The sequence below is a fragment of the Nannobrachium achirus genome, assembly GCF_963921795.1.
Source record: "Nannobrachium achirus genome assembly, chromosome: 14".
Classification (NCBI taxonomy): Eukaryota; Metazoa; Chordata; class Actinopteri; order Myctophiformes; family Myctophidae; genus Nannobrachium; species Nannobrachium achirus.
Window position 1 is genome coordinate 16200132 of NC_137821.1, and position 21291 is coordinate 16221422.

At 44.1% G+C, this 21291-nt stretch overlaps 3 protein-coding genes across 4 annotated transcripts in view; 2 read left to right on the top strand and 1 right to left on the bottom strand.

Moving 5' to 3' along the window:
* Positions 1–3301: 3301 nt before the first annotated feature.
* LOC308297841 (natterin-3-like) lies at positions 3302–6587 on the top strand (the record flags this gene model as incomplete). Its single annotated transcript, XM_080741408.1, has 2 exons — positions 3302–3382; positions 5571–6587. 2 exons carry the CDS (start codon positions 3302–3304, stop codon positions 6585–6587), a joined length of 1098 nt encoding a protein of 365 aa, XP_080597534.1.
* Positions 6588–9269: 2682 nt separating this feature from the next.
* On the top strand, positions 9270–16398 carry cct7 (chaperonin containing TCP1, subunit 7 (eta)). Its single transcript, XM_080742005.1, has 12 exons — positions 9270–9325; positions 10500–10586; positions 11058–11127; positions 11731–11837; positions 12029–12207; positions 12607–12778; positions 13179–13343; positions 13841–14029; positions 14154–14251; positions 14359–14491; positions 14959–15165; positions 15470–16398. Exons 1-12 carry the CDS (start codon positions 9320–9322, stop codon positions 15701–15703), a joined length of 1647 nt encoding a protein of 548 aa, XP_080598131.1. The 5' UTR covers positions 9270–9319; the 3' UTR covers positions 15704–16398.
* Positions 16399–16802: 404 nt separating this feature from the next.
* hspa12b (heat shock protein 12B) overlaps positions 16803–21291 on the bottom strand; it is a 36676-nt gene continuing 32187 nt past the window's right edge. For both annotated transcript variants that reach the window (XM_080741979.1, XM_080741980.1), the window contains exons 11-14: positions 20525–20783; positions 19472–19575; positions 19164–19354; positions 16803–18563 (exon numbers count right to left, since the gene is read on the bottom strand). In XM_080741979.1, coding sequence (XP_080598105.1) covers positions 18087–18563; positions 19164–19354; positions 19472–19575; positions 20525–20783 — 1031 coding nt within the window. In that variant the 3' untranslated portion in view covers positions 16803–18086. The remainder of the gene's footprint in view (positions 18564–19163; positions 19355–19471; positions 19576–20524; positions 20784–21291) is intronic.

Here is a 21291-nt window from a genome sequence, read left to right on the forward strand (position 1 = left end):
AAATGCGTAACATTTTTTAATCGTGTTAATTTTCTGTAATTAATTAATCGCAATTAATCAGTTAAAGTCCCAGCCTTAAAAATAACATTACATTGACATGTTGATATTTACACGTCTAAAGAAGGTTAGCCATTGCTATGAAGTGGAATTATTATGAATAAAATACAGTCTAAGAGCATGTGTAGCCTACTGTGTGCCAAGGTGCCACTGTAAGCATGCATATGATATGAACATTTGGTATAGGCCTACCATTTTCACACTCAATTAAATGGTAGGCCTATACCAAATGTTCATATCATATCATATTATGCATGCATGCACAGTGGCACCTTGGCACACATGCTCTTAGACTGTATTTTATTCATAATAATTCCACTTCATAGCAATGGCTAACCTTCTTTAGACGTGTAAATATCAATATGTCAATGTAATGTTATTTTGTTGACTCATATTTAGGCCTATTGTATTAACACACCATCAACATGTGTATATAATAAGATAGATAGATACCTTTATTATCCCAAGGGGGAAAATCAGTCTGTAGGCCTAATCTATCTATAAATGCGACAAATCTCTGTCTGTTTGTTTGTTTGTTTGTTTGTTTGTAATCCGCGTATCTCGAGAACCGTTCGTCCCACCGGCTTCAGATTCGGCACGCGCATTCCCCGCCGCCGCGCGGAGTGCAGTGCCGGGCCTCGACCCGACCCGACTCGCGGTTTTCCGAAACCGGCGCGAAACGTTCGGAATCTCCTTATGCGGAGCTGATTGTTGACATCAGGCTGTTCCGGAGGAAATCGGCGCAAGCGCTGAGTCATTGTGACATCACTTCATAAAAGGCTCTGACATCACGTACGCCACATGAGTCAACACATGTGTATGTATGTATGTAATCCGCGTATCTCGAGAACCCTTCTTCCCACCGGCACGCGCGTTCTCCAGATATGGGCATAAAGTCTGACATCAGAGTTTTCTGCAACCGGTACTGTGTGTGCAGAGATCTTCATACATGGGCATAAGTGGACAAAGACAAACAGATGGTCAAAACGGGTCCTATGACAGGTATATTGGGGTTTGCATTAAAGGGTGGGGCATTCATGGGGTTTGCATTAAAGGGTGGGTCATTCATTCCCTATTTCAAATTCGGCACGTGCGTTCCCCACCGCAGCAGGTAGTGCAGTGCTCGGCCTCGACCCGACCCGACCCGACCCGATACACGATTTTCTGGAACCAGCACGAAAGGTTCGGATTCTGATGTCTGACATCAGGATTTTCCGGAACTGGCACTGTGTCTGCATAGATCTCCATATATGGGCATAAAATGGATGCAGACAGACAAATACAGATATCTCCATATATGGGCATAAATGGACACAGGCAAACAGATGGTCAAAGATCTCCATATATGGGCATAAAGTGGACGCAGACAGACAGATACAGATATCTCCATATATGGGCATAAATGGACACAGGCAAACAGATGGTCAAAACGGGTCCTATGACAACAGGTATAATGGGGTTTGCATTAAGTTTGTCTCCTCCTCCATCTGTTTGTCTGTGTCCCTTTATTCCCATTATGGAGATCTCTGTATCTGTCTGTGCCTCCGACTGTGTTGCAGACACAGTGCCGGTTCCCCCTTTAATGCAAACCCCATTATACCTGTTGTCATAGGACCCGTTTTGACCATCTGTTTGAAAAAGCGACAGAAATCTCATATATGGGCATAAAATGGACGCAGATAAACATATCTCCATATATGGCATATATGGGCATACAATGGATGCAGAATCACAAAGATCTCCATATACGGGCATAAAAGGGACACAGACAGACAGATACAGAGATCTCCATATATGGGCATAAAATGGACGCAGATAGACAGATATCTCCATATATGGGCATATATGGGCATAAAATGGACCCAGAACTATAACTGCAGTGATCTCCATATATGGACATAAAATGGACACCGACAGACAGACAGATACAGATATCTCCATATATGGGCATAAATGGACACAGGCAGACAAATGGTCAAAACGGGTCCTATGAAAACAGGTATAATGGGGTTTGCATTAAAGGGCGGGGCATTCATTCCCTATTTACATTGTTCCGAGTTGGCCAGGTCGCCGACTAGACGCTGGGCCGCCCGAAGGGCCCTTCGGGCGGCCCAGCTTCTAGTACTGAATAATAATAGATATAAAACCCTTTTTCCCTCCTCTTTTTGAATTTAACTGTCATATAGTGTACATATGTTGCTCAGCAGTGCTCAAGTTGCGCTCAGAAGGTTGGAGTGTTTGCTCAGACCAATGTTCAACTGTGTGAGCCTATTTTGTGCCTAATACTTCTCCAAATATGGTGTTAGGCTGTAGGCAGGTACCACACCCACAAGCCACCTGTTGCCCATGTGGTAGCCAGTGCAAACCATAACTAGATATTGACATAAGTGGGTCCAGATATCATCTCTCAGATGGACTCTGTGGTTATCAACAAATCAGGCCAGAGACTGCATGTCTGTGTTTTCACGGGCCTATTTACATACTGAAGACACCTGGGATGAGGTGTCAGGTTCTTGTCTTTGTGTAGGAGGCCGCCTGCCGGGAGTAGCTATTGCCCACTCTCTTCAGGAGCCTACTGGGGTGAACTCAGCAGGGCGTCGACAGGCCAAATGTATTGTGAAGAAGGTTCCCTTTGTCAGGTCAAAGGGCCTTTTGGTGGAAGCAGAGGTTGATCATTTACATGCTAAAATAGTTACTTCAACCATTGATGTAAGGTACAGATCAACACAAAATTAACTTAAAAAACTAGTGACTGTCTGGCTACTTGCAATTTGGTTCTTGGGAATGTGGGTTAAAATTAAAGTGGACTCTCTGTGTTTTCGCATTGTTGCACCAGGGGGGACGCTTCCTGGTGCAGGGGAATGTGAAAATGGAAGATGGACACACTATGGTCAATAAAACAGCCACTCAAGAGGAATGTGGGTTTGGTAATGTCGCATCTCTCATGAAATAAGGCCTGTTTGGTGAAGAGATGTGACATTAGTAAGGTACATTCTGACATGGGCCATATTCATACAGTTTGATTATGTGGTGGGGCAGTTGTAAAAGGGGACTGAGATTGATGAATGATTTGAACAGCTAGTTTGGTAAAGAAATACTCTCTCAGGGAAAAAGGGACTTCTGATCATCCGTTTAATTCAGACATTGTTTCTATATAAATGTTTACTCATAGTCTGTGTAAAATATCTATTATGGTATAGTGTATCCATGTGTAACACTGTTATTATTTAGGGGTATTCATATAATGCAGCTCATACTGCTGCTGTTTGAGCTGGAGGCGGGTCTTAAGAGGCGCATGTTTAATCTGGATGGCTGTGGTGGGCAGGTACAATAAAGACCGCCTCCAGCGCGAGGTTTTGAACTGGTTTGTATTTAAGATGATGTTGAAATGGGTTACTACATGCGACTGGAAAATGTTGTTTGTAGTCATCCAAAGCTGCTGTCCTACTGTATGCATGGTGAGACCTTTGTTCTGAGGAATAAATGATGCTATCTGCTTCAACCTTTGTCTGCTTGGATCCGTCTGTTTTCCCGACCTGCGTGAAGACTAGAGACCGCACCCAACACTGAACTATAAACCTGCTGGTGACGAGAGGTAGACTCACTGGGGGACAGCTGTAACCAAGTAACCAACACTGCTGTAACGGTGAGTGCACCACTGCCTGTACAATGTAGTCTTAGCTCCAAGGGTTGTGTGTAGGCCTATTAGGCCCATTAGAGAAATAGTACTAGTAAGACATGCGTTGGATATTAAAGTTCAGGAAAGGTCCTTCCATCTTTCTGTCTGTCTGACCCCCTCTCCGTTCTGCCCTCTGTCTGTTTTGTTTGTGCTTCTTTTCTGGACTACATATTATTTTTCTCTTCTATTCACTCTTTGACTGCCACCAGGCTGTTAATGGCCAGGCTGTTTGTCAGACCTCCTGTCTGTTCTCCCTCTGTCTCCCCCTTGCTTTATAACCCACAAGAAGCTCTATTTGGCTCTATCTGTTTTCAGACAGTGACATTTAGGGGTTTCTCCTGCATCTTGGCTACTCCAAATGGAGTTTCTGGTGACACATAAATGTGCACATGAATGAGCATTGTGCACGATACATTGTTATTAGCCTTTGGTCTGGTCAAGGATACTAACAAACCTGGCTGGTATGTTGCACATAATATACTCCTGATGGTGTAACCGTCATAATCTGTTTCCAAGAGGCAACCCAGCACTTCTTCGCGTTGGCCGTCGGTCAAAGTTAGAGGGCAAAAGTCTGACCAACCCCATATCCTGGACCTTTCTGGCGCAAATCGACCACCACCCACGCTACATTACCCTTGCAAACTATGTTTGCTGTTTCGAATCCTGGGTGGTGTTCGATTTGAGCCGGTGTAAAGGTCAGGAAAGGGCCTTCCTTCCATCTTTCTGTCTGTCTGACCCCCTCTCCGTTCTGCCCTCTGTCTGTTTTGTTTGAGCTTCTGGTCTGGACTGCATATTATTTTTCTCTTCTATTCACTCCTTAAATTGACTGCCACCATTGAGTTTCGACTCTGGATGTTAGACTTTGCTGGAATTACAAATTATTATCAGTTATCAATGTTGAACGTCTTTCTGGTCAGTGTAACTCAACTCTGTCTGATCTTTCAACTAGAAACACACGAAACCTTATATAGTCTGAGCAGACCTCTAGACTGACATCATACACAACAAAAAGAATATTGCCATGCATGCCTATCAACATTGATTCGCGCAGGTGCCCTTGCAGGAATTAGTTTACACCGCTCACTTCGCACGGGTGCGATTCTTTTTTTTTAAAGGTGATACACCATGAAATTTCACTTTTCCTATTTTAAAATCTTTTTTGGGGTCCCACAAGCACCTTCTATCCTCACAAAGTCCCATTTCTGACCGATTTTCTTTTTTCAAAAACGTTTTTGGGGGGTGGCGCAGTTCAGGCCAAAGGTGGTACTGCAGCTGAAAATGCTCTGAGAGCCATTCAAAATGAGAGAGGCTCTCTATTCAGGAGTGGTAATTTAGCCTCAAACCTTTTGAAAAACGTTTTTGGGACATAAACAATATGACATAAATACTTTTTAAATGCATGGTGTATCACCTTTAAATGGGCGGCTTGTACCGGCCGGGAATGGACCGGCCGTTCGGGAGTTGTCCCACTTTTCCCAATGGCCAGCACGTCCCAAGCTCAGAACAGATCGTCTATTTTCCAGACGCGGAAACTTTCCAGGGCTTGATTGGGGCAAGGCTAAATTGCACTGCAATATTATTTCTTAATAACCTACCCATGGTCTGGTCTTGTCCCCCTTTTTGATTTTGAAACAGAAACCTTGTTGTTATTATGATATCTAATGCTATTATCTACAACTATTGCTTGTTATTATTCATATTTCATGATCATATTTCATGATCATTGACCATTTGCCAAAAACAACTTCCTACCTTTGGCTTTCTGTTTAACGTCCTTAATATGTCTATGTAAAGAATAATATAATCAAGACTGATTTCCTCACTCTGTCCCCAGATGAAGCTGTCAGCATTGGTGCTCTTAGCCCTGTTGGGGCTGCCCTCTGCCATCCTGCAGGTCAATGTCAGTCTGGAGTGGGTGACTTGGACCGGTTCCGTCCCCAACGGTGCTGTGGCTTTTTACATCAGCTACGTTAAACGCACTGACTATGTCTGTAAATACGGGTGCAATGCTGGGCTCTACCACCCAAACCTGGGTCCTTACTGCTACTACGCTTATGGAGGAAAAGAGTACAAAGCCTCTGGATTCGAGATCCTGGTCAACAAGGACAACTTTGAGTTCCTGGAGTGGAAGGAAGGTTCATGGGGTTCGGTGCCTGAACGCTCCGTGAGGACCTGTGCTGGAGATGACGTCTATGTGGGAAAAAACAAGTTTGGACTTGGTAAGGTCCATACTAGGCATGAGGCATTGTTCCTCCCCTGGATGGGTAAGGAGTACCGGTATACATCATATGAGGTACTGACTTACAAGGATGCCTACAGTCAGCGTATCTCTGATGTCATGTACTTCATTGATGAGGCAGAGATCTTCAAGCACCCACCAGAGACCATGAGCACTTCTAGGGTGACCAACAATGGGTGCCAGAATGTTATTAAGACCGTGACTCTCTCCAAGACAACTGAGATGCAAAACACCTGGAACATCGGCCACTCCACCACGCTGGGTGTCAAGACTAGCATCAACACCGGGATCCCCCTCATCGCCTCCGGGAACATTGAGTTCACGGCGCAGAAGACGATGCAGTTTAACGAAGGGACCACTAGGGTGGAGGCCCACGAAGACTCTTTGTCCGTGCAACTCCCCGTCCCACCGAACCACTCCTGTAATGTCCGCATGGAGGGCCGTAAGATTACATCTGACATCCCCTACACAGCCCGCGTCACTAGGACCTACCGCAATGGGCAAACCCATTGGACCTCCATTGCAGGCAAGTACAGCGGGGTGCAGTTCGGAGAGGTTCGGTCAGTGATCGACCGCTGTGAACCTGTGGCCTACTCTAAGCCCTGCCCTTAAGACACTGATACTAAAATACCTCTGATGTCTCTGGTACCTTCATGAAAATGATCTGTGTCTGTTAAAACACTGCTGGGTAAAATACAGTGCACGTTTGTTTGAGTTGCAAAAGAATATTTTGTTTGCCATCTGAAAATGCTGTAGAACACTCAACATATTTCATAATACAACTACAAATAACATTTAAAGTACAGTAACCCCCTCCCACTCCCACCCTCCACCCATGCACATTTAGTTTTTGTTTTAAATTGATCACGCACCAGTCTGAAATGAATGCTTAGTAAGTATGTTGAGTTTTGAGAAATTGAGCGATATTTTCTGGAAACGCATTTATATCATGAAGAAAAACTGCTCTACAGAATTTGGTTTGATGGAAATCATGCCGATTTATGACAGTGTTTGACTCTGCATTTTGAAAAAGAAGGTTTTATAGTGTGCTTCTATTTTAAACATTTGTATGTTGGAAGTGTTTACATTTGTCTTGTCATTAAAGATAGCTCATCATTATTTGAGTTTCCAATAGCATAAGCCTACAACTGTGTCAGTATGACCTGAACTGTGTTCATTAATGAGATCATATTATTGCAGCCCTGTGCTACCTTGTGCCTGGTACAGAAAAGTACACAGGACTCTTTCCTTTTTAATGATGTCTCGCTTTCTCCCCTCTGAGGGGAGTGTCTAACTGTATTGTATTCAGTTTTCTCTTCTCATATTTGGCTTTGCGTCTTTTACTTTTCAAAAATAACTCTGGTTAAAAGGTCCTATTTATCAACTATCAGTTTGCATGTTCTCCCCGTGTCTCCTAGGGTTGATACCCTCACAAAAACATCTCCCCCCAGAATGACAACAACTAGAATCGTCATGCAGAGAAACGCTGTGGTTGGCCAGATGGTCAAGAATTGAGGTCGCATGTCACCCTGAGGTCGCATGTCACCATCAGGTGTCTTACTAGTATATTCCCTGCCAAGCAAATCTATTCAAGGACAAGGAAAGGCTGAATAAGAGATTTATCATGGTATTCCCTCACTGGGTGGTTCAGTCAAGCAGTTGCTGCCACCTAATGTCTCTTTATTGTGGGCTCGCTGAAAACTAGCAGAGTTATCCTCTTTATTTATTTATCTATCTATCTATCAGTCATATCAAGTTCTCCTCAAAACTTTGGCACCTATCTACTCCTACATACTTAGACCGAAAAACACCATTCAAAAACTTTTGTGTTCAGCTTACTGTGGAGACGTGTGCTATTACCTTTCTTTGAGAAAAGAAAATTGTAGAAATTTAGTAGTTTTTGAAATATTTAACAGTTAAACACCCTGCCTAAAAGGAACATCTCAAATAAGACCTTGACTGTCTTTTTTACATTGAAAACCCTCTGTATTTAATTCATGGACATAATAAATAACAATAACAAGCAAAGAAAACATTCAATAATATTGCAGTTATAAAAACACTATATGTACAGGATCGGGGAAACAAGGGGGTGGAACTAAGGTAAAGGGAGAAAAGGGGTGCTGCAAAGTCACTAAGTAAGTTTACTCAAGTAGCAAGTACTTGTACCTACAGTACAATTTTGAGGTACTTTTACTTTACTTTCCATTTTTGTTACTCCAATACAATGACATTATTTGACAGCTGGGTACCATCCATCCATACGAGAGGTCAGTCAGTAGGTCAGTCAGTCACACAATGCATCTATTCACTCGCTTCAGCAACTGATCCCAAATTTAACATGGCATTGGCCATTAGCATTATACACACGGTGACGGAGCCCGATTTTAATTTTTCCCAAATTCAAGCTATTTATTAGCGTTTCTTCACCACTTCTGTTCAACACTACAGCGGCCTGTTGTCAGGGTTACGGTCCGTTCCTCCAGGCCATGGGATCTGTAGCCCCGGGCCCACACACACCTCCCTGCCTGCCTGAAGGTTGCAGGGCTGCTCCTTACATTATGATGCTCCCACATATTCTCACACACGCACCAGTTACAGTTACTTTCCCCATAACCCACACTCTGCACATATTTTGCAGCACATATCTTCGAACGGGTAAGGTCTAGTTGTTAAAATGATATCCAATCATTTTGGGCATAAACAAAGTTGAAGGGTACATTTTGGTTTCCCTGGCTCTCTCTCTCTCTCTCTCTCTCTCTCTCGCTCTCTCTCTCCCATAATGTATTTACCTTACTGGTTGATTGTAGCCTCCTTCAAATGAAATCAAAGTAAGAATAATTATAGGCTACAATTAAATAAAATTAAACGGAATAGGACTGAATTCAATATTTAAATATAGATCATTCAATTGTCAAATATATTGTCAATTTAGCTCTCTCAATTTAGTTTCTCAAACCGAATTTATCATTGCCATGAATGTAGCCTATTTATTATTTACTTATTTATTTTTCTTTTTTTGTTGTTTTGATGCAAAGTATTTTATCATTACCATGAATTGATCATGTTTTTCTATATTTTGTGTTTTGATGCAAAGGTTACGGTTAGGGCCCCCAAAACGAAGTACGAGTAGGGCCTATGCCTCCTGTATCTACCATAGAGATAACATAAGCAGATCTACAAGCTCACAACAACTTATCGCGAATACTCGATGCGTTGTGAGCTTGTAGATCCATCGGATATTTTCAGCCTTTGCGTTCTTGAACGTGCCTTTAGCGGGGTCCAGCTCGCAAAGCATTGTGGGATTGCATGCCGGTAGAAAGCTTCTCGAAGGAACTGCAAAGATGATGGTGAGTAATGTAGCATTCATGCTTCATCATAATCCATCTTCATCCTCCTCCTTATCAACATCTATATGTATCTATGTTATACACACATGTCAGGATATCCGTAGGCATTCGCAGGAAATCATAATTTTTAACCATAAGTAAATTAAAGTATTGTATTGTTCCCTATTTAGCCAGTTAGCATCCACCAGCTATGGGCGGATACGATGATGATGATGCTACTTCTAGTTCTAGCAAGCAGCCACAGCCACCAGCATGCATTTACAGCAGCTTAACCAGGGCCATTTGGTTGAAAACATAATTATAATAAAATGCCTCATTTGTTGTCGTTCCCACTAGAGTAGAAACGTCTAGAATGTATTGCAGTCATAATCTCATAATCCACATAGCATCCCTGTGAAAACATCAGGAAACCGGCTTTGTCCTGCGAGCTGTCAACCCTAGCAACTATATGGGCAATAGATAGATGATGGATCTATGGTAACATTCTGAACTAATGTTATATTATGATGCATGCTGCCTTCAACATGACATCACTTGTAACCTGTTCGCGATCTAGCTAAAATTCAGCCATTAGCTTATTTACGCTTACATTATCGATGAGGAAGAACAACAAACAGTTAGTAGCCATCCTTCGACAACAGCCATGACTCATGATGGAGAAGGGCTAATACTAACATCAGTGGATGTTACTATGTTCTACGAATAATATAATTATTACGAATTTCACCCACTTCTTTACTGCTATAAACCTGTGACGTGACAATAAAGCTGATCCTGATTCTTTTACAACTAGGATTAGGATGGAGAAGGATTATTTAACTGGTGATGATGGTGGTAATTGGATATTGATCAGGCTGACAATGACATTTGGTTGACTGTCTTGCAGTTTAATGAATGACAAGGGTTAGGGTTAAGTAAATTAAAACAGCTTCTCACAACAAAAGCATCGCACCCCAAGCTAGAGAGTGGCTATCCTGCATTAGGCAGTATATGCAGCAGTTGAACTCTCTTCAAGTGTCGCTGCCACAGTGTATCTTGCAGTGTACAGGTTTGATTATTTAGCTCTACCAACCATAACTACAGTATGACTTGGAATTGTTAAAAAGGTGCAGATTCCTCCTATTTTCCTTGGATCGTCATCCTTTTTCTTAACCATCATCGCCTGTCTCTCCAGCAAAACACACCAATTATCCTGTTGAAGGATGGGACTGATACGTCCCAGGGCATTCCCCAGCTCATCAGCAACATCAATGCCTGCCAGGTCAGAAAAATGCTTCCATTTGTGTGTCTGTCTGTCTGCCTTAATGTGTTAGTTCGTGGGTCGTCTTGATGTGAAAATTGGGCTGAAACCATTGGTTATTTTATTAAAGATTATTCTACCGATTACTTTTTTCTTGATTAATCGAATCGTGATTCGTGGAGCATGTTTTGGATTTTATACTCATTGTACACAATAGTTGTGCAAAAATAATAGATCTTCACAGACAGAAGTTCACAACACTGAGCTTTGAGAGGTTATTTTCATTTTTATTTTTTGAGTGCTCGTGTCGCTCCTCTTTTTTTCAGGCTATTTTCACTTGTTTTAATCTTTGGGGGGAAATCAATTTAGCTAAAAAGAATTAATACTCAATTGAACTCAAATAGTTCTAGTTTTGCAGTTTTGCACCCCATCATGAAAATGCATTAAATGTCTTCCATTTATTGTACTTCATTATTAAATATTGAATTCCAGGTGATTGCTGAGGCTGTCCGGACCACTCTGGGGCCCAGGGGGATGGACAAGCTCATGGTGGATAGCAGGGGTGAGGCTCCAACTGACAATAATACCTGCCCTTAAAGAGACCACAAATATTGTCCACATGCACTAGAGTGGAGACATTTTCTAAATAGTAATAATAGCTAGTGCTTTAGTTTACATCACACAATGCAAGCCAGCAGTTTGGGATACTTCTAGAAGTTGCCGTCTTTGAAAAGATTTGTGTGAAGTGTGATTGAAGTGATTGAAGGGGGTTTTATTAACTTGGATACGCATTACCAATAAATGCTTAAAAAAAGATTTCCCAAACAGAACACTAGCAAGTAAAACATGCTAAAAGTGGATGTATTAGTGGTCAGTAGGATAGATATCCTGAAATGTCCCAGTTAACCCATTCAGGCCGGGTACACATTTTAGTGTATGGGAGGGGCTTACAGTACATGTACAGTATGTTGCAACATATTTGTTTTTGTAGGCTAATTTCTGATTTAGGCCTAACTATAGGTTAGGCCTAACCAGGATACAGACAAAAACCATATTGTCAGCAAATAAATAGAACAGGCACATTAAAAAAAGTGTTTGCTTTGTGAGTTTAGAGTAATTTGCATGCTTGTTGTGGTGCAGTATAATTTATACGTTCTATGTTTAGGTAAGGCCACCATCTCCAATGATGGTGCCACCATCCTGAAGCTGTTGGATGTGGTCCATCCCGCTGCCAAGACCCTGGTGGACATTGCACGCTCCCAGGATGCTGAGGTGAGAGATTGGGTGTGGGTGTGGACCCTATATAGACCTGACATCTTGTATCTGGATATATCCGGATCGTGTCTGAGAGGTATTGCATGAACATGCATGTCAACATGCATGTCCATGCACACGCTCGGGGCCATTACTTGCTGTAATTCTCTGGCTATGCCTCCATATATAACCTCTATCTGCCTTTCCAGGTGGGAGATGGCACCACCTCTGTCACCCTCCTGGCTGCAGAGTTCCTGAAGCAGTTGAAGCCGTACGTGGAGGAGGGCCTTCATCCTCAGACCATCATCAGAGCTTTCCGTCTTGCCACCAACCTGGCTGTCAACAAGATCAAGGAGATCTCCGTCACCATCAAGAACAATGACAAAGAGTGAGTGTCAGTCAATTCAGTTTTATTATAGCGCAAAGTCACTACAATTTGTTATATATAGAACAGTGACCCAACCTTTAAATGGGCAGAAAGTTCAACCTATAGCAGAACCAAGTTCAAGTTTTATTACAAGACATCATTGCATAACCATATGAATTATGATGTTTCTTACAATTGAAGAGGACAAGAGGACTGCTCTATAAAAAACGACCACAAAAATAAATCATCAAACATCAAAACAAGGCTTTAGGGTGGGTGCCCCTGGGTGGCCATCATGCCCATGTTGGGAACAGAAAGGATTCATTGAGGGAGGAATAAGGGTTGTACACACATTTGGAGAACAATAACAGTAACTATGGTATAATGACAACAATAACAAATGTCTCTCTGTCTTTTCAGAGAGTCGAAACAGCTGCTGGTTAAATGCGCAGCCACCGCCATGAACTCCAAGCTGATCGCCGGGCAGAAAGAATTCTTCTCCAATATGGTGGTCGACGCCGTCATGTCGCTGGACGAGCTGTTGCCCCTGAAGATGATCGGAATCAAGAAGGTCCAAGGTGGAGCCCTGGAGGTCAGTCTAACTCGACAGTACAGGATTACAGAATTCTAGTAATCCATAACTTTCATGGCCTACCTGGGAATCGAACCTGCAGTCGTAAGCATGAGGCATACAATTTCTACCACTTGGTCAAGAAGGTATTCCCGCCTGCCCTCTCAATGGAAGAGCAGGGGACCACATCCAACCACTGCAGATGTGTTGGTTGTATTGCGTTAACATACTGTACTCTTACTCTAAGCATACAGATTGGTTCAAATGAAATTGTATTCATTAAAATGGGTTATGGATTGCTGCTTAAACATTAAACAGTCTTTTACATATGAAGTCAAATAATATGACAAGACTTCGATAAGTTTAGCAGGCTTTTCTTCACATTGTCATTCTTTGTCCTACTTCCTCTGTCGCCCTGCAGGAGTCCCAGCTGGTGGACGGGGTGGCATTCAAGAAGACCTTCTCCTATGCCGGCTTTGAAATGCAGCCCAAGCGCTACGAGAACCTAAAGATTGCTCTGCTCAACGTGGAGCTGGAGCTCAAGGCCGAGAAGGACAACGCAGAGGTCCGCGTCAAGTCAGTCGAGGTGAGAACTCAAGTGCATGGTGGCGACACGCATGCACACTAATCTGGTACACCTCTGTTGGTCCAGCTCACAAAGCTTTACAGACTTACACAGGTTTACACGCCTCATACAGACACAAACAGGTCGCACACCTCTCACATTTTTAGATTTTCATAATTTTACTTAATGTCATTCATTGTGCTTATCATTGCTATATCTTTGACAGTTAATTTATTGTACATACAGTATGAGAGCCTAATAGATGTGGAGATTGGTTGCCCAATGTTGTAGTCTAATGGTATTGTATTTCTTCTATGTATTTTCCTTGTGTAATGGTGAGGAGTCTTGCTCAAGGACTCTTCGACACCAGCTCTGGGGCAGCCTGGGATTGAACTGGGAACCCTCTGTGTTCTAATGACGGTTTATCTACCACTGCCAACGTATGTCTTAAGACTTAAGTGGTTAAAATGTCCTATCCTGAATTTGTTCCTTTGTTCCTGTCCAACCCTTGTGTACAGGACTATCAGGCCATCGTAGATGCAGAGTGGAACATCCTCTACGACAAACTGGAGAAGATCTACAAGTCTGGGGCCAAAGTAGTTTTGTCTAAGCTGCCCATTGGTGACGTGGCCACCCAGTATTTTGCAGACAGAGATCTATTCTGTGCTGGCAGGGTACAGGAGGAGGACCTCAAGAGGACCATGATGGTAGGACAGTAGGACACTAACACACACACACACTCACAGAAAGACTGACATTCTTCTAGCTTTTTCAGCCACACAGCTTAATGTTCAGGTGATTGAAGTGTGTTTTGTGTATTGTCTCCTCCAGGCCTGCGGAGGCTCCATTCAGACTTCAGTAGGAGCCATGACAGACGACGTGCTGGGACGGTGTGATCTCTTTGAGGAGGTTCAGGTTGGAGGAGAAAGGTAGGTGGTGACTACAGTGTGTGTGTGTGTGTGGTGTCCATCCTCTTCCTGTGCTTTCTCCCAAGTGTAATTGAATTTAAATGTGTCTTGGTTTTCTCTCTCCTCAGGTATAACTTCTTTAAGGGCTGTCCTAAGGCCAAGACGTGCACCATTATCCTGAGGGGCGGCGCAGAACAGTTCATGGAGGAGACGGAGCGCTCGCTGCACGACGCCATCATGATCGTACGCAGAGCCATCAAGGTTGGTTGACAGCTTTATCACAACATGCTCTGTGTGTTAGGACAGTGGTTTTCAACCCTATTCGTATCAACGTCCATCATTTATTCAGCATTTTAGCCATTGACCACCATTTGATGAGATTTAACCTCTCAGACCCAAAAGTTAACTATTTTGTTATCGTTGGATACAATTGTCGTCAATTCCATTATTGATGTGGTACCATCGGAGAGATAACAGGCAAACCTTGATCAAAAACAATTACCGGTATTTAATGCAGATGTTTAACAATAATTTAACTCTTGAGAGCGTAACATGAAACCAAATGGACCCTTAAGGTCGCTCTCAAGAGTTCAAGATATTTCTAGGGTCCATTTGGTTACCAACTCTCCATCATTTAGCTGGGGACCACCTGGAACCCCCTCAAGGACCACTGTGTTAGAATATTTACTTGTACCGTGAACTGACCCAGCCCTTCCATGTGTTTGCAGAATGACTCCGTGGTGGCCGGTGGAGGCGCCATAGAGATGGAGCTGTCCAAATACCTGAGGGATTACTCCAGGACCATCCCCGGCAAACAGCAGCTGCTGATAGGAGCCTACGCCAAGGCCCTGGAGATCATCCCCAGGCAGCTGTGTGACAACGCCGGCTTCGACGCCACCAACATACTCAACAAGCTCCGCGCCAAGCACGCTCAAGTGAGAACGGAACAGGTTCAGTCTTTCTGAGGAACAGGATAACTTGCAGTTTAACCGTATAAAATCTCTTACAATGTTGGTATTTAATTCTCCTACTTGGACAAAACATACAGCCAGCCACCAACAATTAAACCCAATATATTGTACTTTGACCGGAGTCCCCCAGGGTGCTGTGTTGGTGTGAACAGTGAGCCATTGGTCATTAGGCAAACCTTTTCCAGAAATGGAACAAAACAGTTGATCTTGTAGGTGGGCTATCATCGTACTAATAAATATAAAATGTGTGTACCGTCTCTGTGTCCAGGGCGGTATGGGTATGTGGTACGGAGTAGACATCAACAACGAGGACATCGCTGACAACTACGCTGCGTGCGTCTGGGAGCCCTCCATCGTCCGCATCAACGCCCTGACGGCGGCGTCCGAGGCAGCCTGCCTCATCCTCTCCGTGGACGAGACCATCAAGAACCCCCGAAGCTCCGTGGACGGACCCCCAGGAGGCGGTCGGGGCAGGGGCCGCGGCAGACCCCACGCTCACTAAAGGACCTCAATGTTTTGACTGGCATTAACAACCCCAGTGCAGGTAGTTGCAGACGCAGAAAGACAAGTCTTTTGAGGAATCTTGTACCTGCACTGGCGTTTATTAATGGCAGGTGAATGAGGTGACAGATCACTGGTCACTGGGGTGAACCAACACATTTGGGACGGGAAGGCGTAGGGAACGCACTCGTACAAACAAGACGAGGGAGGGGGCAATTTACAGTTTGAAGAAAGCTTTGATGGACTTTTGTTAGAAACTTTATTTGTCCTTTTTTTGTTACTGACTTGGGCAGTCACTTATCATTTCAGCATATTAGCCCTCTGTAATGAGCTAATATGTCAGTCACTGGTTTTAGAACTGTTTCAATTGGACATGGCATCCTATGGAGATGTAATCAGAAGAACCATTGCAAGTTCCCTACACTGCATTTGAGAATCCTTGAAACAACATAAAAACCTAGACACACACTCCCACATCCCCCATCATCACCCCAGCTATCATACTGTCCAAGTAGTGGCATCGCAGAGAGGCGTGAGTCATTTTATAACTTGTGGTAAAAGCTGTAGCACTGATTGGTTTTTGAGCAGTTCTGAACGTTGTTATTGGTCAGGTTGTTGAGCAGTTGTGACCCTTGTTGGTCATTCTGTGTGGAACTATTTATTGGACCGTTCTCATCAATAAATCCACAGCAGAAACGGTGATGTCTGTTGTTTTTGATTGTGGCTCTTGAACATTTAAAAACGGAAAGTGAACTGGGTACAGGTACCAAACTCAAATGAAAATGTATGTAATAATCAACATCTTAGTAATATCAAATTATGAAACGTCTGTGTTTCGCAGTATTGCAATGTTCAGTGATGATAACTACTGTGAGTGACCCATCTGGTAATCCAATACTGGGATTTGCTAGGCTATTTGGTGTCCAAGAACAAAACTCTACAGGGAAAACGATTGGTTCATCGAGGCAGGTCAAACTGGCTCAAGTTCAGTACACTCACTACTCATAGTATATTAGGCTTCTTACAACTGCAGAATATAATGTGTGTAATATAAGCACAGTTTATTACAGTATAGACAATTCAACAAGATTATAGGCACAAGTTGGATAGTGGTACAGTACATGGAAGAAGGACACGGAAGTCTCACTTCAGTTCCTTCTTTCTCAGCATTTAAAATACAGCCTCTTACAAGAACTGTGCTGCCTCCCAATACCTTTTCAGTTAATGTCATGGCACTTCAAAGTGCCAGGATGAGGTTTGTCACATAGGATGATACAAGTGCCACAAAGCGTTGACACCATATGTGGAAGTCAAGCTAATATGTCTGTAATTGACAAGTTGGTCTAACTTAATGAGCGTTGTCCTCATGTGAATAAACCCCATCCATCTGGTACTCTACCTTAACAACACCTGAAGGTAATGATGTGCAGTATAATAGACTAATAAGGCATGTAATAAGACTAGTGCATACATTCATTTTATATGATTCCATAGGCGTCCTTGTAAAACCCATATTGCGGTATGTTCGCTCGAGATTTATAATAGTCTTGTAGCTTTGTCAGCTGGCAGTAAAGTCTTTTGGCCACTAGGGTACAGCAAAACCCATAAATGTCAGCACTGAGCAACGATCTCAGTAATCCAGGTAGCATCAGAAATCAATCACAAAGATAAATTCAGGGATGGTGGATGATAACTCTTAATACCTGTCATCAACTGAGGGTAAAGGCTATGTTTGAGCACAAGTGAATTTTACCCCAATGTAGTATAAATAGCTGTAAACTATGTATATTAGATCAGGCAGGATGTCGGAGACTCTCCAAAGCCCAGATCTCCGCTAGCCATGGTGAAGTGATGGAAGACAGATGTTTGGATCCCTTTGTGTGTTGAAGTCTGTCCCTAATGTGTATCAGGCTTGACAAAGTTCCTCTTAGAAAAGTCCCTGGAACAGCCTTTGACTTTGAGGCAAACATTGTTCTGTTTGTTTAGACTAACAGGCTTACAAAATAATTTGTCTCAGGTTGGACTGGTACCTCCTCTGTGCTGGTTGCGCATTCTCCGTCACGTGGGAAAACTACAGTTCCTTCAGCCCGTTTAGGACTGACACTTCACACCATTCACAAGTTTAGATTCTACCTCTAGAGAATATGGAATCATATTCAGAATTCTTAAATGTGAATTGTGAAAACACTTTGAAGAGGATTCCTGCTGGAAACAAAGTATCCCATTCAACCAACCAGACAAACACCCTGATCCCAATGTACCCTTTCCAGTACGTTTGATCTTGTTTTGATCAAATGATGAGAAATCAGACACAGTATAAAGTTTCTTTCTCCCCCTTTAAACGTCTGTGTGCACTTCCTCCTCCCGTGACACTCTCCCCCTCCTCAGTTGGACAGGAAGTCTATCGAGGCCCGAACCGAGCGGCTGGACATCACGTCCACGGCCGTGACTTTGATCTCCGTGTCGCCGAACTGCATGGTGGCTCGGATCTCCCTCCTCTCTCCTCCTCCCGACGCCGCTCCTCCCGCCGCTCCACCGGGCGCCGGCAGCGGCTCGGGCAGGTCCAGCGTTATCGTCCCGCACTTCCTGACCCCGGGGTCGGAGATGTACACCACGTCGTCCGTGGTGCTGCAGTAGATGTTGATGATGATCTTGCGCTGGCCCACGCGGGCCGGCGTGTAGCTCCGCCGCACCACCTCGCCCAGGGCCACCGACTGGTCGACGGAGACGAAGCGGTCCAGGATGTCGGTGCACCACTCGCGGCCGTCCTTGATGAGGAGCTTGTCGCGGGGGTGGCGGCCCTCCACGAAGCGGTTCAGCACGCCCACGCCGTAGGTCAGGGGGCAGCGACGCACGCGCACCTGCAGGAGGACGATGGACACAGGAGATGTGATGGTAGCATCAGCATCAAGGACACCAGACTATTCCTCCAAGCCCCACCTTGGGCCTTCTGGGACCCTTTTTTGAGCTGTGCTAACTGCTCCTATATGTAGCTTTATGTTTTTCACCGTGTGTTTTTCCAAGGGTTTTCCCATTGGATGACATAAGTTTGATGTAAGTCTTCCCATGGGGTTATAACTACACATGACACGATGTCACAGGATATCAGTATTTGATTGTGTGATTTTTACTATTACAGTAGGTCTGACTGGTCTAATTGGACAATTAGAATGACCTGGACCAGGTGCATTAACATCCTGGAAGGATGAAAAGCTATCCTACCAGGGCCGGGAACCACTGTGTCTCTTTTTAGCCTGCCAACCCGTTATGATACCAGGTAGGATAGGATAGAAAACGCACACGGGACCCCTTGCATCCAGTGGCAGTTGGGGCAAAAGCAGTCGCCACAACAATATTTACTATTCTGTCTCTATTGGGATGCAGCACAAACAGCGCTGAGTCAGCTCAAGCGGACCTCAGATACATCAGATACGTTGCAGCAGGCGTTCCAGTGTTCTCACCACGGTGGGGTCCAGTCCAAAGAGCACGGCTCCCTTCAGGATAGTCAGACCCACGTCCTGAGGGATGATGATGCGACACTTCCGCCCCAGTGCATTCTGGACCACTCTCTGCAACATGGGCGACTCCGCGAAACCCCCGACCAGGAAGAGGAAACGCACGCCCTGCACCTCCGGCTTGGCCATCATCTCCTCTGTGGAGGAGGAGAGGAGAGGATTGATTGAATACTTTATTAGAAGTTCGCATTGAAAAAACACAGCACAGGACAGACTGTTTCCTGGTCATTGTTGTGAGTGTGCGTGCCTCTCACCGATGTGTTTGACGATGTTGCTGATGGTGGGCTGGAAGAGCTCGTTCATGGCCTCCTGGGTCAAGCGCAGCATCCCCTGGGACGACCACTTCACTATGTTCATGCTGACAAACAATACAAATGGTTTCACCTGAGCATCCATGCATGTTTGATTACAACATGTTTTTGGGAAATGTAGAGATGGTTTCTAGTATACTGACTGATGTTTTCTCATGCCAATAAAGCTTGAATTGCCTGAATGACAGAGTATGTTGCGGCAATACTTTGATGCACGCCAGTGTTGCCCACTGGAAGAAGCAGATCTACAAGCAAGCTCGCCTCGCAATGTGTCACACATTTTGGACAATACCAGCGTGCATCTATTTTAAGTATAAATCAGGTTTAGGCGACCAGGGGGCTAGAGTCTCACATACAAAATGTTCTTACACAATAAAATATTCCTGACAAATTACCATAATTACAATAGTCATTTTATGACTGTGATCTTAGTTTTATTATCCATGTTCATGCTTAACAGAAACAAACTTTACAGTATTACCCATATTGCTTCCAAGAGCATCAGACTTCCCACACCCACACTTGCTGATATGAACAATAAGGCCATCACACGCTTAGCACTTTCAATAACAAACGACACTGATCATCCCCTGTATCACTACTTCGATCTCATGCCCTCAGGGCGAAGATACAAAACCCTGAAGTGGAAAAAGGTTTGTTTTAGCAGGAGATTTGTCCCCTCAGCCATTGCTGCACTAAGCAACTGCCCTGTCGACAGGATGGTTTTCTGTGACTATTGTTTTGTCTGACTTGTGAAGACAAATATTCCGTCTGGGACAATAAACATTATTATTATGTCTCATTTATTTTTCAGGCACTCGTAATCACACTCCGCGCACGCACACTTAGAAAAAAAGGAGAGGCCATGTCGTCATCTACGTATAGAAAATTCAAACATCACGCACATGGCACATCCCTATCCTTACAGGCAAACATGTACATGTACACACACATGTACGCACGCACGCACACACACACACACACAAACAAACTGACTTGCTCCTCCTCAGCGCGGTCTCCACGCTCTGTCCTCGGTGTCTCTTGTAGAAGTCTATGAAGGAGAAGGGCAGGGAGATGTTGAGGGCGTTGGCGCGGCCCGGTGTGGCCGTGCGCTTGCGGGCCTCGAAGGCGATGGTGAGGTCCACCCAGGCCGCGGGACGCCTGGCCTTGAAGCTCGCGATGAAGTCCTCCCCGAAGATCTGACACAGCATGGCCTCGAAGGCCAGGTCCACCCCCACCGCACCGTACGGCCCACCTGAGACAGAGGGACATGGGAGAGAGAAGTTCCAATGAAAACCTGCCACAGTAGTGTCTACTATCAAGGTGTCTACTGTCTACTATCACCTCTGAATTTGTTCCAACCCAACTCCCTTGGGAAACTTTGTGGGAGCTAATCAAAGTTGGGGTCCCACTGTGAAAAGTGATGACTTATCACTAAACCATAGTTTTGTGGGGGCTGTTTTAGCCCAAGGAATGTTCTTCGTGCAAAACAAATGCTTGCATTGGTTTCAGAATCATGAAAAACCCCTAGTTTGACCCCTCACATGCTACTTAAAGCAGATTTACCTGTATTTTAAAGTCAGTGGGACATTGGAACAAATTCAAAAGTGATAGTGACACCTTTATGAACACATTTGTGAAGAAAGCTATTGGTAAGCATTTATTTCCCAGATTGGTCAAAGACTCTGCTAACTTTCCCTAACTACAGCTTTGTACGGGAGAATATAATGTACATCCAGGGGTATAAATCTAGCGCACTGGTT